This window comes from Myotis daubentonii, chromosome 6 (genome assembly GCF_963259705.1).
Source record: "Myotis daubentonii chromosome 6, mMyoDau2.1, whole genome shotgun sequence".
NCBI lineage: Eukaryota > Metazoa > Chordata > Mammalia > Chiroptera > Vespertilionidae > Myotis > Myotis daubentonii.
The window spans coordinates 92,238,118-92,255,365 of NC_081845.1; the positions used below are offsets into that span (position 1 = coordinate 92,238,118).

Sequence of the window (17,248 nt, forward strand, 5' to 3'; positions counted from 1 at the left end):
CAAATCCATGAAAATTACAGGGGAAGCGACCAGTCTCTGACCATGTCCTCCCAGCCCCAATCACCTACACGCTCTCTGCCCTCCTGCTCAGTTAGTCGGTCTTATCCCTAGAAGGGAAGTAACAAAAATTCTATCCCTTCTAATGGAAAGGGGAGAGAAACCTCTTCTTAATTTCAGACGCCTTAGTTCAGGGGTGCAGAATGTCTGATCCGTGAGCCATGGAAGGCCTGCAAAATCATTTGGATGGTCCTGCCAAGGCAACCGCAGGCAGGACTCGAAATTCAATAAATCTAGTTGTTGTTTTTTTCATAGCAACATACATTTATATTAAGTGAATTATAATATACATTTATATTAAGCGAATGATGTTATAAATATCCAAATGGCCTTTGGCAGAAAAAAGGTTCGCCACCCCTGCTTCAGTTACTGGCAACAATACTACAGAATGAAAACCCTGCTAGGGCATGGCTACTACTCCGTCCTCTAATTCTATTGCTTAGAGGGCACATTGTATGAGAACCAGTTAAGGGAATGTGGAATGTTTAGCCTAAAGAAAAAACTGGGATGCTGCCTAAAGTATCTGAAAGGCTGTCACATGGAATGGGAGAAATCTTATTATGTGGAAGAATGTTCTGATGGTGGCACAACCTGATGGGCTGCTGTGGGAAATGGAGTCATCCCTACCACCCTGTTCCTGGGGTTTCCAAAGAGACAAGGGAAGTACAGAGGTTTAATTGAAGATCTCAAAAATTTCTTCCAACTTCAAATTCCAACCTATTTCAGACACAATGAAGGCCTGATGGGTTCTGTGGGCAAGACTGGGACAGTAAGAGAAGCAAAACATGAGTCCCAGTCCCATGGAGGGAGAGCAGGACGGCTTCAGCAGGAATCCGTCTCTGAGACCTTCCAAAGAGACCACAGGTGGGGAGGCTGTCACTGCTCAAGATCATTTGAAGCGACTCTGCCAACGTCCAGACACTTCTCAAGGGCACATAATGGAATAAACTCAGGGCCTCCAAGAGAGTTTTCAGAAGGATCCTTCCAGGACCCAGAAAGATCCTCACCAAGGATCTGGCAGAGTGGCTCTCCCCTCGGTGAGCCCCCGAGACCTGCTCCATTTACCCCCCCAGAGGCCTTAGCCCTCACTGCCCTCTTTATGCCAAGGCAGGAAATTGGAACTTATTCCTGCAGCTGCTTTAAAGCAATTTTCAACTGGAAATAAAGTGAAAAGGAAACATAAGGACAAAACAAAATAAAGATCCTTGGAACCTGGGTAGAAAGTAGTTTTCATGTGCCCACTGCCTGGGTCCTCCGGAAGTTTCAGGACATGAGCTATGGCCGTAGTTGCAGCCTACCTCCATAAGCTAAGCAAGCTGAATGCTGACTGGGATGTTTTTACCTTCAATTCCAATGCGAATGTTTTTCAGGCCCCGTTCCTTTAACACTGTTTTAGCGACATCCCGATTCTCAATGTACTTGAAGAATCTGTAGAGCTTGGAACTATAAAGAACTGGGAAAAATAAAAAATAAAAGATCTGGGGTTAGTTATGGAGCAAAGGAGATGAGCTAACAGAATCAGACTAATAAAAGTTATATTTCTTTTGGCCCTGATGCCAAAAAAAAAATCAGGTGGATCACAAACGTTAAATAGGATATGGAAGGCCTTTCCGGGTAGGACATAAAACCTAGAAGCCATAAAAGAAAAGTTGATACACTCAACTATATAAAAATACATCTCTACGTAGTCAAAACAACTATTAAAGCTAAAAAGACAATCACCTGAAATATTTGCAACTCATATTACAAAGGGCTAACTTCCTTAATAGAGGTCACAAATAGAGAGCTTACACAAATCTCTAAGTAAAAGACTAACAATCCAATTTTGCAATGGGCTGAAGGAAAAAATAGTTTAACAGAAAAGGAAATTAAAATGGCTCTTAGAAATTAAGATGGTCAATCTCATTCATGAAATGAGAAATGAAAACCAAAACTCAAATAGCAAATATAAAACTTTAGTGAAACACTGTGCAGAAAACAAACCTTCCTATGTTTTGTGAGTGTAAGTTGACTCAAACTTTATGGAGGATAATTTGCCAACATGTATCAAAATTATAAAAGCACAAAGCTTTTGACAGAAATTTCATTTCTAGGAATATTATTCTACAGAGATATGCACGTTGTGAAAAGATTGTGTTAATAAAAAGGATATTCACGGAGCATTTGAAATCTTGTTCCCTGGCATATGCCTTCACTTTGACTCAAATAAACTCATAAAAATTCAAATAAATAAATAGCTATTCACTGCAGCATTTATAATTTATAGCTTAAATGTCCATCAACAGGGCTGGTTAAATCAATTATTACAATCATGCAATGGAATACTATACAGCTATAAATAAGAGCATGGAGGCTTTTAATGTAAGAAATTGTATAGAATAGTCTGTATTCTACATGATATCATTTGAAAGAAAGGAAAAACGTGCTTATTTATGTGCACTGAAAATGTCTGGAAGAGCCGAAACCGGTTTGGCTCAGTGGATAGAGCGTCAGCCTGCGGACTGAAAGGTCCCAGGTTCGATTCCGGTCAAGGGCATGTGCCTGGGTTGCGGGCACATTCCCAGTAGATGTGCAGAAGGCAGCTGATCGACGTTTCTCTCTCATCGATGTTTCTGGCTCTCTATCTCTCTCCCTTCCTCTCTGTAAAAAATCAATAAAATATTTTTTTAAAAAAAGAAAATGTCTGGAAGAAACTGAGGAGGAAAACTGGATAGATGAGGCAGAGGTGGGAACAAGACTTCTCAATGTGCATCCTTATGTACTTCTCGAATTCTGTGTTATCAATTCAAAAGGATTTAAAAATGGAAGAATGACGCCACCATTTAACAGGCTGCCTCAGAACTGACACAGTACCAGGCACCAGCAGCAGGGAAGGTATAACATTCACTATGTTCCACAGCGTAACAGTCAGACCTGCGTCACTACACTGAACTGATCTCCCAGGTGAGTGTGCTCATCACTGGCTCACAGTGATATTCACGCTGGTTCTGGCATCTAGCTGCTATTCTGGGTAGCGTGTTTCTTGCAAAAAACATCTGCATCATGCAGGTGGCTCCTACTTTGGGAATATTCCTCTCCCATGGGTGGGGGGTGGTCTTCATCCCAGTCCACAGAATCCTCATCTGTCAGCACAACGATGTGGCACTCTCGCTCCCCTTTCTTGGCACAGCCCACCATGATGGGCAGGATCAGTTCTTCGAGGTAGTGATCAAACTGCTTGTGAGCACCGTCATTGGACAGTTCATGCAATAAAGCACCTGGGGAGAGAAGCGGCAGTGAGCATCCGCTCTGCCCAAGTGCATGTTACTGGAGTGACAAAGATGACCGGGTAGTCGCTGTTACCATTGACCGGGTCCAGAGACGTGACCCATTTGAAGGCTGAGATTGTTTCCTACTTCAAGGTGGTAATTAGGCTGATTGTGTTAGATGTATTTCACATCCTACCATGCTTCTTTACTCATCCTACATAATAATCCTATATAATAAAGAGGTCATATGCAATTAACCCTCACACGCTCACAAGATGGCTGCCTATGACCAGGCCGGCAGGGGGGTCAGTGAGGGATGACCAAACAACTGAACAGCAGGCTGAGTGGGGCGACCGGCGGGGGCGCTGTGAGGGGTGACCAGGCCAGTGGGGGGGGGGGACGACAGACAGTTGGGGGCAACCAGGCTGAGAGAAGGGGGCAGTTGGGGGTGACCAGGCTGGCAGAGGGGGGCAGTTAGGGGTGATCAGGCCAGCACGTAGAGGCAGTGAGGGGCAATCAGGCCGGCATTGGGCCTAAACCAGCAGTCACACATCCCCCAAGGGGTCCCAGATTGGAGACTGAGCTAAGGGGGGGGACCTCCCAACCTGTGCATCAATTTTGTGCACTGGGCCTCTAGTGCTTAATAATCCCTGAGCATTCTGATCAATGGAGGTTTTGTTGAACATACAGTGTCATATCATAAACATAATTCTACAAGATATAGAACCATCATTCAGGGATGACTCTGTAGTACTGCTTCTGAAGATCCTCTAGACCCCAATTTCATGGAGTTAAGAGTACACAGAAGAAGAAGAATCTGAGTTTGGAGACACCAAGGAACTTGCTCTAAGTCAGTGGTTCTCAACCTTCTGGCCCTTTAAATACAGTTCCTCATGCTGTGACCCAACCATAAAATTATTTTCGTTGCTACTTCATAACTGTGATGTTGCTACTGTTATGAATCATAATGTAAATATCTGATATGCAGGATGGTCTTAGGTGACCCCTGGGTAGCGTGTTTCATTTGACCACCAAAGGGGTCGCGACCCACAGGTTGAGAACCGCTGCTCTAAGTATATACTAGACCAGCCGTGGGCAAACTATGGCCCGCGGGCTGGATCCGGCCCGTTTGAAATGAATAAAACCAAAAAAAAAAAAAAAAAAAAAAAAGACCGTACCCTTTTATGTAATGATGTTTACTTTGAATTTATATTAGTTCACACAAACACTCCATCCATGCTTTTGTTCCAGCCCTCCGGTCCAGTTTAAGAACCCATTGTGGCCCTCAAGTCAAAAAGTTTGCCCACCCCTGTACTAGACCCAGTAGAGAATTCACAAGTCCAGAGAACTTCATGGAGTCTGCAGGGAAATGTATCATGAACTTCAAAGAACAATTTAAAAATAATTTCAGGGAACCTAGTGGGTAATGATAAGAGCCTGGAGTTTGTAGTCACACAATCAGTTCTAATTTCAGCTTTTAAAGCTTAGAGCTTTGAACAAGCTAACTTCTCAGTCTCATTTGTTAAATGAGGTTATCACCCATCTTTTAGGATTACTATAGGATTTATACCAAGTTCACATCTATAAAGCACTTAACAAACACTAAGTTAATACTAATGATAAATATAATTGTTAAGAACCCAGCCAATTTATGCTGTTTAACTTTCCTAGTGAGACTTCCCATAGATCTGAGAATCAGTACCCTTATGTTAAAAAGGTTGAGACACCAAGAGGGGAAGGAATTAGCTTGGTAACTCATGGGCCAAGCTAGGTTTAGAGCTCACTGCACATTCTCTTGTTTACTGCACGTCCTCAAAATGCTTTGAAGCGAGAGAGGGAACGGGATAGCAGCACCTCTGCCTCTGCAGATGATTCTCAGCCCAAACGTGAGAATCTCTGGTTTGCAGTAAAAAATGCCAATCAATTCCGGGCAAACTGAGTTCAGCTGCTCCTGTACTTACTCAGATCTTGACATCGGATAGTGTTGAAGTCAAAGTTGATGCAGAGATAATCACACGTGTCTCTAAGGTCTGGGATAGAGATGCCATCAGGACAATTGATGATACCAGTTTTGTAATAATCCTATAAATAGATTAGGAGGAAGAAATGTAGGTAAAGAATAAGATGAAAAATTACCTCTTCAACACCTATTCACTGCTGGTTCTGTAAAGTGATGGGTTACTAGCATTGTCACCAAGTTGGTTGACTCACTAAATGGCCAAGTGGCTCCTGGATGTCCTGACATGGTAAATCACAACTTGATACCTGATTGAGCTCATACAGCAAGAATACTTAAGTTACAGGAATAAAAAGTAAAGTGGGAAAGTCAGCCACTGGAAACGAGAGACCCTAAGGTCAGTACCACAGCCTGGTGGACTCTCAGGACTTCTGATCAAGCGAGCCCATGGGAGAGGATATAACGAAAAGACTACTGCGCACCAGCACCGTTCGAAAGACAGTTGCACTGATTCCTTCGGCAATCTCATACTCCCCCTTCTCGTTGGGCCGTGTGAAGTTGTATTCTCTTCCTGGTCCAAACATCCTGAAAGACACCAGGCAACAATGTGACCTTCTCCGGCAGGATTCTCACTCTCGCCTAGTGTAAGGTAACAGAGCACTGGGGCCCCGCCCCCACGACGCAGTCCAGTCTTAGGCAATGCCCTTCAGACTGGAAGAGAAGGCAGCGTGGCTTTCAGCGAGGGGCACGAAGCAGCAAGTCCGCCAGGCTCAGCTGTGGCGAGCTCCTGTGACAGGGGCAGGGAAGCAAGCCCTGGGAGCGTGTCTGCAGCGTGAGGGCTGCCTCTCCTGCGCTCCCCACTGCCGGGAATCTGCCTGTGTATGTGCCAGGCAGCTCAGAGACACAGGGTCTCATGCTCCTGGCCTTTCCTATCCCTTTCCCTCCTCTACCAGCATTTACCTACCCGGGATGCCAATTCTCAATATTCCTGAGTTCTGCTTTCAACCTCTGATCTGACAGATGAATCTGTATTAATAGTTACAGATATGTTAATGCTTTCCCTTTCCTGGTACGTTTCAATGGTGGAGCTCTGGGGGGGAAATGCCCTTCTTCAAGCCAAGGAGTAACTAACTACGGGAATTTCAGGTCAAGTAGAAAAGGAGGATAGGTGTTAGGCCAGTGATGGTGAACCTTTTGAGTTCGGCGTGTCAGCATTTTGAAAAACCCTAACTTAACTCTGGTGCCGTGTCACATATAGAAATTTTTTGATATTTGCAACCATAGTAAAACAAAGACTTATATTTTTGATATTTATTTTATATATTTAAATGCCATTTAACAAAGAAAAATCAACCAAAAAATGAGTTCGCGTGTCACCTGATACGGATGTCATAGGTTCGCCATCACTGTGTTAGGCCCATCAGCAGTCTGACGTATTTCAGAGAGGCAGGCCTGCGCTGGCCATGACCTCAGAGGTCATGAGGGTCCGAGGAGGAGGTTGCTTTTCCGATTCACCTTTTCCCATTCTTCCTCCTCCTCTCAGATACCCTCCAGGAAAACTGGCCCCAAGACTTAGGACTCCTGCTGCATGTGGGATGGGAAGTGAGCACGAAGGGCGGGCAGATAGCTGCTAGCTGCAGCAGCCTGACTTGAGTTCTCAGTGGGGATGCACTGCCGTTTCCTTCCTTAACCTGCTGGGAAGTCCTGCTGCTCAACTGCTCAAAACTGTTTGCCTCCACTCTGAATTGGCTACTTTTAATGTCTGAAAAAGACTCTATTCCACATGCTTTCCAAATCACTAGACCATACATAAGAAATCCATCCTGGTAAAAACTGTCTTCAAAGAATGCTAACATTTTTCTGGAACATTCTGGCTAACGTCTAGCTGAGACAGCTATGAGTCAAAATAGTGAACAAATGCAGTATGATCCCCCTACCATCAGCAGGACCTAGTTCTCCATAGTGGCATGGGTTTGCATTAGTCCATTCTTGATCTCTGAACTTGTCCCCTCTGTGGCTAGCGGTCCACCTCTGTAAGCCCAATGGCTGGGCTTATGAGTACTGTTATGCAGCCACAGGACAGCAAACCTAAGTAACTCTCAGAACTCATGACCTTGGCACTCAGCTGATGAACCATTTAGATAAAGAAATCAGATTCTCTTCTTCGTGGACAACCCATTCCTAGATTTAAAGAATCACTGTTAGCCAAGGATCTATTGCCCAGATAATGCTTGCCTTCTTCTCTCTATCACCACCTTCAGAGGAAACCTACCTCAGCCAGACTGCCCTGAGGAACTCAGGAACACTGTTGGGAGGGGGGCGGGGGGCGGGGGGCGGGGGCTGGCGGCGGGACATTACTGGTGGTGATACCAAGACTGAGCACAGGAAGTCAAGTCTGATTAAATACAGGGCCAATTTAGAAAATAATTTAATGTTCTCATTTATTCTTAATTCAGATGTTTGAGAAATATATAGGTTTGGTTTTGGTTAAAAATGGCTCATCATGAATTTGTATGTATATGTTCAAGTAAACACATATTTGAATAGCTGGATCCCATTTGGCCTAAGATTCAGTAAAATTAGTGATTTTCCTCTGAGTTCTAATTTGGTTCAAATTAGTTCAATGTCCTGAGTGAGGTTAGATCTTTAAATAACACCTACTTCTAAGTAGATAAAAACCCTTAAAAGTCAAAGGTGTGCACACACACACACATTATTATTTTACTCCTGTCCCATTGGCTGTTCCTCATGTTAAGGTCTATGATGCAGAAAGAGGGCCTCCTAACCTCCAGCCCAGGCTCCAGGAGCAAACTTGTGGGCAGTGCTCCTTTGGGCAGGCTCTTTCCATTCCCTAAATTCCAATCCTGAAAAGTTGGGGCAGTGGGCAGTGAGAGGAGGATAAGACTACAGTCTGGATGAAACATGAAGAATAAAGAAACAACAGAAAAGCCAGATGTCAGAAAACAAGCAGTGACGGAGGCATCAGAAAACGACAGTGAAACATCTATTTCTCAGCCGAACTGGCAATAGATGGCAGGCAATGGATGGCAGGGAAACAGCTTTGTTCTGTCCTGTGAAACTCTTGTCTAATTCTATTTTTTTTATTGAGACAAAAGACGAAAGAAAGATGAACTCAATTTACAGCTCTCACTTTATCCCAGTATCTCTGACTCGTAGAACTCAGAAAAACATTGCTTTTGGGAGGTTATGCGAATTGTGAATAAAATAAATTAGGTATCTGACTTCTGTTTCAGAGTGAGTTTATAGAGGAATAGGGAATGAGATTTAACATATTATTTCTGACAGTTCTGGCTGCACTCCCTTCTTTTGTTCACTATACTGGCTTTATAAATAAAATACCCAGCCCCCCAAATTACCAACACATGTACGTTTTGTACCAGCTTGCCCTCCATCTCACCAAAGAAGGAAGGCAGAAAATCAGCAATGCAATGCTTTTCATTTTCACATCTAAAGCAAGATAAACAGCAGGTATTCCAGTCACAGAGAACAGAGTGCATTTAGAAGGGAAGTATCATCAGTTACCTTCCCAACATGGTATCCGGGTGAGCAGTGAAAATTTGTGGATTCACCACAAAACGTGTGCCGTCTACGAGAAGTGTCACTTTCTCTGGCGCCTGGGAATGGACGTTACTGCCAAAGCCCATAGTGCTGTTTCCAAATCGTTCTGGAGCAATAAAGGGTTCATAGCTCCGTTTAGTCCCTCCTGGGAAGCAGGAGCCTTTGCTGTCTTCGGGAAGTGGCATTATGTGAGGGAACTGGAGGCTTGCTGGCTGAGAGGCATAGTCCAGTGAAAGGTCTGAAAGATACAAACCAACCAAAATAACTCAATTGCAAAAGCCTTGGGGGAAAAATAAACCCTGTTTTCTTTAAAAAACAATAAAAATTTAAACAAAACCCCCATAGATGTTTAGAGACAAACAGGCAAAAACTCTTGCCTAGAGCAAGTAAAGAAAAAATATAACAGGAGACTTACATTGGATTCCCCTGAGCTTTTTTCCACTCATGCCAAGCACATGTGTGTGTAGGGAGAAGGGATAAAGGCAGTAATATCCACATTTTAAAATAAAATGATTAAAAACTTTAAAAGTAAACTTCGATATGGTTTTAAAAAATTAAAACATTAGGAACAACTTTCTGTGGAAAACCAGCAATCCCCTGCCACACTCCATGGCCGCCCCAGTGTTGTTCCACAGAGGCAGTAACTTTCTACTTTTGTTTTCACTTCTCTAAATAATACTTATACTTGCTGTGTTTTATTTGTGCTACCGCTGGTGTGCCAAAACCATTTTCTTTCTACATTCTTTAAAAATGTTTCCAAATTCTATTTTCCAGAAAGACAATGACAGAGTCTATTGTCTAATGCATCACTTTTCCTAGAAGTCACATTTTCACTATGCAAAGGAGCATCCTAACATCACCAACACCACTTCTGAACAGGCAGGTCTCCTATCAGATACAAAATTCCCATGGAAATGGCCTTGGGTTAGGATTCATGCTCAGTTATTGTATTACCAAAAAGCTATTTTCTTTAAGTAATTTATTTTTCTAAACCTGGTTCGTCATCTCTAAAATGAGAATAACGTTCATTCCACCTACCTCACAGGACTATCAACTGAAAGAATGTGAGAGCACTTAAAAACGAACAATACCGCATCGTGCAAGAGACTTAAACTGGAATTAATGAACTCTGGGTGTACACAGGAGAAAGGGAATGAGACTTAACAGATTATTTCTCATAGTTCTGGCTGCAAGGAGCCAGTATTTACAAAAGGATTCCCAGAGGATGCTCTTATTTTTTATTTATTTTATTTTTTGTTAATCCTCACATGAGGATATTTTCCCCCCATTGCTTTTCAGAGAGCGAGTGGAAGGGAAGGGGAGAGAGTGACTGAGAGGAGGGGAGGAGGAGACACATCGACTGGTTGCCTCTTGCATGCAGCCCATCTGGGATGGGGAGTAAACCTGCAACCCAGGTACATGCCCTTGACCAGGAATTGAACCCTCAAACCCTTCATTTCCTGTGTTGGCGCTCTAATCATTTAGCACACTGGCCAGGGCTTAGAGCAGGGGTGGGCAAACTTTTTGACTCGAGGGCCACAATGGGTTCTTAAACTGGACCAGAGGGCGGAACAAAAGCATGGATGGAGTGTTTGTGTGAACTAATATAAATTCCAAGTAAACATCATTACATAAAAGGGTACGGTCTTTTTTTTTTTTAGTTTTATTCATTTCAAACGGGCTGGATCCGGCCCACGGGCCGTAGTTTGCCCACGGCTGGATTAGAGGATGCTTAAATAGGCAATTTTCCTAATATATTTTAATATAAAAAGTATTCTTAATAAAAAATTTCAAATATACCAACGCATAGAGTTAATACCACATGTATATGCCATTAGTTATATTTGGCAAGCTCAGTTAACATTTTTCTCTCCTTCAAACCTTTTTTGGAAAGAAATAAAATATTATAGATACAACTGAATTTCTCATCCCACCCTTCCTATATTCTAAATTTGCATACAATATTTCATGAACATGATTACTGCCCATGACCTCTGGGGAATTAGTCTGATTAACGCCCCCGACCTTGTTTCTGGAGAAAAGGAAAGCAAAACCTGCCAAAAGCCAATTTAGGGTTTACATCCTACAGCTTCTGCAGGACTTAAGTTTTCAATGTGGCCCTGATTTTGCATACCCAGAGCTAAGTTCCCACACAACCCACAGGCAGGCTTGTAGGAAGAAACACCTTAATCACCAGACAGGCTTTCACACTGGCAGGTTCTTAAAAATGAAAGTAGGCATCTAAATTACTAATTCAGTTCTCTAGAAAGCTTGATTTGCCCCCAGCAATGAAGCAATTAAATTAGGTCGATTCCTGAAGGATGCCTCAGGTACTATCCTTAAACAGGTGAGCAGGAAAAGAGACTCACTGTACAACTTCTCTCTAATGGTGCACTATAGGGGGCAGTGACTCTGCTTGTCCATCAGCTGATATATCTACAATAGCACAGCCTGATCCAAAAGACTCAGGTTCAAATCTCAGTCCCCACATCCTAGCAGTGTGAACCCGAGCAAAAGTTACCCACGTTTCGTCATTTTTAAAAGGAGGACTAATCTAAGCAGGGATCGGCAAACTTTCTGTAAAGACTCAAAAAGTAAATATTTTAGGCTCAGTGGGTCAGTCTCCACCATTGTAGCAAGAAAGCAGCCATAGACAATATGTAAACAAATGGGCATGATGGCTGTATTTCAAAATTTTATTGACAAAAATAGGCAGCAGTGCAGATTTGACCACAGTTTGCCAGGAATTGAACCCTCAACCATCATTTCCTTTAGATCTCTTGATCGAAAGAGATGTATGTAGCCCTAACCGGTTTTGCTCAGTGGATAGAGCATCAGCCTGCGGACTCAAGGGTCCCAGGTTCGATTCCGGTCAAGGGCACATACCTTGGTTGCAGGCACATCCCCAGTAGGGAGTGTGCAAGAGGCAGCTGATCGATGTTTCTAACTCTCTATCCCTCTCCCTTCCTCTCTGTAAAAAAAAATCAATAAAATATATTAAATAAATAAATAAAATAGAGAGATGTATGTAAAATTCCTAGCACAGTGAGTGCTCAGTAAGTGGTAACTGCTATTATTGTTGCTACTGTTTTTATTTAGGAGTTAAAAAGAGCCCTGTCGGTATGGCCAATGGTTGAGCATAGACCCATGGACCAGGAGCTCCTGGTTCCATTCCCAATGGAGCACATGCCCGGGTTGCAGGCTCCATCCCCAGTGGGGGGTGTACAGGAGGTAGCCGATCAGTTTCTTTCTCATCAATGTCTCTGTCTCTCTATACCTCTCCCTTCCTCTCTCTCTAAAACCAAAAAAGAAAAAGGTTTACAAGACTCTTCGCATCCATTAACTCTAATATTCTAGCCTTGTGAAGTCAGAAGAATGTTATGTCCTTGTTTTCTAGATTAAGAAAGCAGGGCTCAGAAAGATTAAGAATCTTTCCCATGGTTACAGCTGATAGGTAGCAGAGCTAGAATCTAAACCGGTCTTTTGCTTGCAAACCCATGACTGTTTTTCTCATACCGTTATGCCTAAATTAGATGTTCTAGATCAGCTGTGGGCAAACTACGGCCCGCGGGCCGGATCGGCCCGTTTGAAATGAATAAAACTAAAAAAAAAAAAAAAAAAAGACCGTACCCTTTTATGTAATGATGTTTACTTTGAATTTATATTAGTTCACACAAACACTCCATCCATGCTTTTGTTCCGGCCCTCCGGGCCAGTTTAAGAACCCATTGTGGCCCTCAAGTCAAAAAGTTTGCCCACCCCTGTTCTAGATTGATTGAATAAGTGAAGATTTTCTGTTATGGTTAGCTTTATATAATTGTGAAAGGTAAGCTAAGCTAATTAACTGGATATCTTATTTATAAAGATTAAGAACATTTATGTCTTCTGGGCAGAGTGGATGCTCAGGTGTCAGAAGGCCCTCTACATTAAGCCAATATCTAGTCTCCGTACCATCACTCCTGGGAGTTAGCGGATAAGCAAAATTTTGAAGACCAGAAGAAGTCAGGCTACTAGTTTCTTTTTCTTGGGCTGCAGCCGAGGTTTCATCCATTAGGCAGCTGGCCTCCTGCAGCAATAACCTGTCACTCTCACTGCCACGATGAACATTCATCCTTGGACTCTATGCTGATCTGTCCGCCTGATCAGGAAAAAAACCTGCAAGACAGGAATATGCATGATTTAGAACTCTCTCAAAACAGGTTTCCAAGGACTTCCATGGCATGAAAGCCAAACTAGAGAACTGACAGGCAGCTCTCATTCTTGTTCTGAGAAGAAATGACATCTTAAACATCTCTATGATTTATATTGAGAGGAACTGGCTGATTTAAATGGTCTGTTGATAAACCTGTTATTAGAGAATAATGTTAAGCTTTATCTACAAACAGACATTGAATGCACTCACTGACTTTGCCCACATTCATGATCAATTCTACATATTAAATGGTGGTATTTATACTACAGAGACACAGGGGGGGAAGAGTCCAATTGATCACTTAAAGAAAACCTGCCATATGTTTTTAAAAATTGAGACAGACATACTCCTGCAACAGTGAAGCACAAAGAAATGCAAAACAATCACAACGATAATGCTAGCATGAGAGCCGAAACTAGAAGTCACCTGCACTAAAAAAAGTTCTCGCACTTTCTGTTAATTATGCTCAATCCCCAAGACCCACCTCAAAATTACTCCAAGATGTCACTGGACACAAGGCTAACTCCCCCCTCTGCAGTGCACTATCATCATGAATAACACCTACTGGTGAATGCCATGTGCAAGGTATTCGTGCATGAGGCAGAATGGAGGTCAGACAGGGGGCTTTATACCTTTCCTCCAGGTAGTCATGCCTGGCAGCCCTTCTCCTTGGGGGCTGTCCAACTACTGAAAACACTCCTGAAGTTCACCCTACCCAGTACTTTCACAGTTTATACTCTACTAATTTCCACTTGTTTTGGTGGAAGAATCATTGTACATCACCAGCAATTTTTATGCATATGGATTGCAGGCTAACACCAATTTAGGAAGAAGTCTGGTCACAAAGGGCAGTAACATGTTTTAATACTCTGAATTTCCCTCACACGCAAGTATGTAGAGGTGCCAGTAAATATTTGTAATGTGAATTAAATTCTTCCTTTCATAGCTTGTATTAATACATTTTTTAGCATAAAGCTGATTGATCAGTTAATCCTTGTTTTAACTTGAATGAAATACAAAATGACCAGTTTGGAAAGATGAATCAATACATGTGCCTGAAAACAAACTGTTTTAAAGAAGAGATACTTTTAGTTGATGAAATCTTTTCAGACAATGGTTCTTATAACATTAGGCAAATTAAATCAATAGATGAATGTTCTGAATGTTTCATCTATTAAATCAATAGATGGAAACTTGATATGTGGGTACAGCTTTTTCAGAATTACCCTTTCTTAAAGAAAAAGCGTATCTACACACAAAAAATGCAGCCACTTAAAATTTATCCTGGAGATTGGTAAAGTCAAACGGAACCACTACTGCCCTCAAGTTCCCTTCGGAAGATGCCAAAATCAGGTCTACAGAACAAAATAAAGAATAGCCATGGAACTGGAAAGCACATTTCTTACCAACATTGAAAGATCAAAAAAGGATTTGCTTCTTTAAGCTTAACTGGTTTGAACTACAATGTTTCACTCAACCTATAGCTGCTGCTTCTCAACTCTTCACTAACTGCTCAAGAACCAAGTTCAAACTTCTCTTTGTTGCTCTCAAAAGATCTCTTGAACCAAAATATAAGCTTGAATAAGCCTATCTCTTGAAAATTTGCAGTCTAGAGTGCTTGTATGTGTTACTTCATTTATTCCTTATAATGTGTGAAAAATAATTTCATTGTAATGGACTAGAATGAAAATACTTTCTTCCTATTTTATAGTACCGAAGCTCAAAACTCAGTTTAACTTGTATACAGCCAATTAATGAATATAAAGATACTAGAGGCCCAATGCACGAAATTCATGCAAGAGTAGGCCTTCACAGCACCAGCTGTCTCGGCTCTCGCATCCAGCCCCGGCCTCCTCGACCCTCGCAGCTCTGGCTTTGTCTGGAAGGTCATCTGGACAGTCGTTCCACTGTTTGGCCATTCGGTCAATTTGCATATTACACTTTTATTATTATAGATATTTGGAATTAGCAGGGTAGATATCTCCAATGAGGGAAAAGAAAGTAACTTGTTGAGCATTAACAAGCATTTTATTTGTATTTAGTTCATTTTTATTATAAATAATACATGAATATTTTCTTTCTTAAAAAGGACCCTTTGATCATCATTTCCAACCCTAGTCACTTCTCCAAGTGACTATACCTGGTTGGTATGAACCCTTTTAGACTTTATAAAAATATATTCATATTACACAGATATACTGTTAAAAGCATGCTGCTTTTAAAAAACAAACTATATTCTATATGCATCTCCCATCTTTATTATAAAAGGCCTGTGGCCCTAATGACCAAAGACCAGCACAGGTGGGTGGGGCTGCGAGCACTGCGGGGCTACGCAATTTCGTATATTCTGTAATATTTCTCTAAATTAACGTTCTTGAGATCCATTCATGTTGGAAGATCATGATCTAGTTCATGCCCCTTTCAACTGCTATATAATATTCTATGAGCCTTGTCTACCTATGAATATTTAAGATGACCTTACTTAACTATTACCTGTACAAACAGTGCTTCAAAGAACAAGATCAGAGTGTACTATGAAACTCCAAGTCAGGGTCCAGTTTTCAGTTTTCCCAACTGGATTTGGTTTCAGAACTCAGTTTTTCAAGAAACTGTCTCAGGACTAATGCTTTAAAAAATAGCCTAATCCTAATGTACATTTCCCAAAGTCCCTATGAATGAATTCCTCTATCATCCTAGCATGACCGAACAAAACTCTCTTAACCTATGAAACCTAAAGAGTAAACAGCTAACACCAAATTGTTCAACATACACCAGTGCAGCCAATTTAAACTTAATAGTAGGGGTGCGTTTTCCTTCCAGCAGGATGTTTTACTCAACTCTGAATGTATATTTTCATTGCCTACTACGGTTCAATTCTGTAACCATCCCCAAATGAATCTTGGTCCTCAGAACATATCTAAGGGAAAAAGAAAAAAGAGGGGGGAAAAAGAAAAGAAATAAGCAAAGTACTTCAACAATACAGTTCTCTATTGCTACAACACTATGTTTGGCCAACAGTCCTAAAAGTCAAATACAAGAAGCAAAGGATCCTGACACCCCTGGCACACCTAACAGTAACTGAAGAGACTGCTTCAGAACACAACTAGGAGTTAGAAATATATTAATGAAACTGTATAGCTAAGAAGCAAGCCAGCTCAAGCTTCACCTCCACATCTCACATAAAAGCATTTTATACACTATGAAGAGCTGCACAAATATACCTATTATTTACTTCACAGGCCTCCTATGAAGGCCCACATTTTGTTAAGTCTTGGTTTTGCTGATCTGAAACAGCAAGACATTTAGCATCATAATCTCCCCATCTTGGAAAATTTACATACAATCTTTGATAGTGGAATTATCTCCACATATTCCTTGCACCTAAAAACAGGACACACTGTTTTTTCTCTAGAACACTGTCATCTTGAGTATTAATCCAAAATAATCTCTAGATAACAAGTGTATTTTCTTTCTACTTGCAATTTCCTCTAATTATTTCTGAAGAAGAGAAGATAATCAGATCACTGTTCCATTAAGTTCAATAGCTTGCCACTGAACTATTCAGATTTTAAAAATCCAGGTGGAATGGGGTTGGGGACAATTAAATTTAACGTGGATGCATTTCAAAAGCATTATGCTTTCAGACTGTTAATGGTACAGCATCTGATCTTCTACTTCAGGATGTCTCCTGTCAGAGCTCAGTGGTGAAGATGTGGTAGATGCATAGAAATTGGTAAATAAACACCCACCCCTCATCTATAATTCGTAATTAAACTCAGAAAGTAATTATATCTTTGCCAATTCTTCATTTCAGATACAAATCCTACTCCTTTTAGTCTGGTGTTATGTGAAAACAACTACATTTCTTTTACTACTCTAATGGCCTTTGACTTTGGTCTAATTCCATTATGCAGAGCAATGAGAACCCTGCTAATGCTTTCTATCAGAGGTGAACAGATTCCATTTTGCTTCACATATATTCTCTGGTGATACCCAGGATTTCTGGTTAAAAGAGTTGGTGAAAATAGAGGGAGAGACAACAGAGGTGATGGAATACAATTAAAATGTCTACATCATCACCTCCTAGGATACTACTGACTGAAGGCTAAGAGGCTACCATCTTCAAAATGTACTCTGGGTGCGTGTGTTTAAATATTTACATCTACTTAACTCTCTCTCTCTCTCTCTCTCTCTCTCTCTCTCTCTCTATATATA

The 17,248-nt window shown here is 41.5% G+C and overlaps 2 protein-coding genes across 6 annotated transcripts in view; one reads left to right on the forward strand and one right to left on the reverse strand.

Annotated features, from left to right (window-relative positions):
* The window catches only part of KCTD20 (potassium channel tetramerization domain containing 20), a 31,716-nt gene that overhangs the window by 3,629 nt on the left and 10,839 nt on the right, over positions 1–17,248 (reverse strand). For 2 of the 5 annotated variants that reach the window (XM_059701870.1, XM_059701871.1), the window contains exons 2-7: positions 12,793–12,996; positions 8,806–9,079; positions 5,745–5,847; positions 5,267–5,387; positions 3,117–3,314; positions 1,400–1,510 (exon numbers count right to left, since the gene is read on the reverse strand). In XM_059701870.1, the coding sequence (XP_059557853.1) occupies positions 1,400–1,510; positions 3,117–3,314; positions 5,267–5,387; positions 5,745–5,847; positions 8,806–9,079; positions 12,793–12,952 (967 nt within the window). In that variant the 5' untranslated portion in view covers positions 12,953–12,996. Of the gene's footprint in view, positions 1–1,399; positions 1,511–3,116; positions 3,315–5,266; positions 5,388–5,744; positions 5,848–8,805; positions 9,080–12,792; positions 12,997–15,803; positions 15,931–17,248 lie in introns of those variants that run through there. The other 3 variants (XM_059701872.1, XM_059701873.1, XM_059701874.1) reach the window with 3 other exon arrangements.
* The window catches only part of PXT1 (peroxisomal testis enriched protein 1), a 72,457-nt gene continuing 57,947 nt past the window's right edge, over positions 2,739–17,248 (forward strand). Inside the window, exon 1 of the mRNA XM_059701881.1 lies at positions 2,739–3,000. The gene's annotated coding sequence lies outside the window, so the exon portion shown is untranslated. The remainder of the gene's footprint in view (positions 3,001–17,248) is intronic.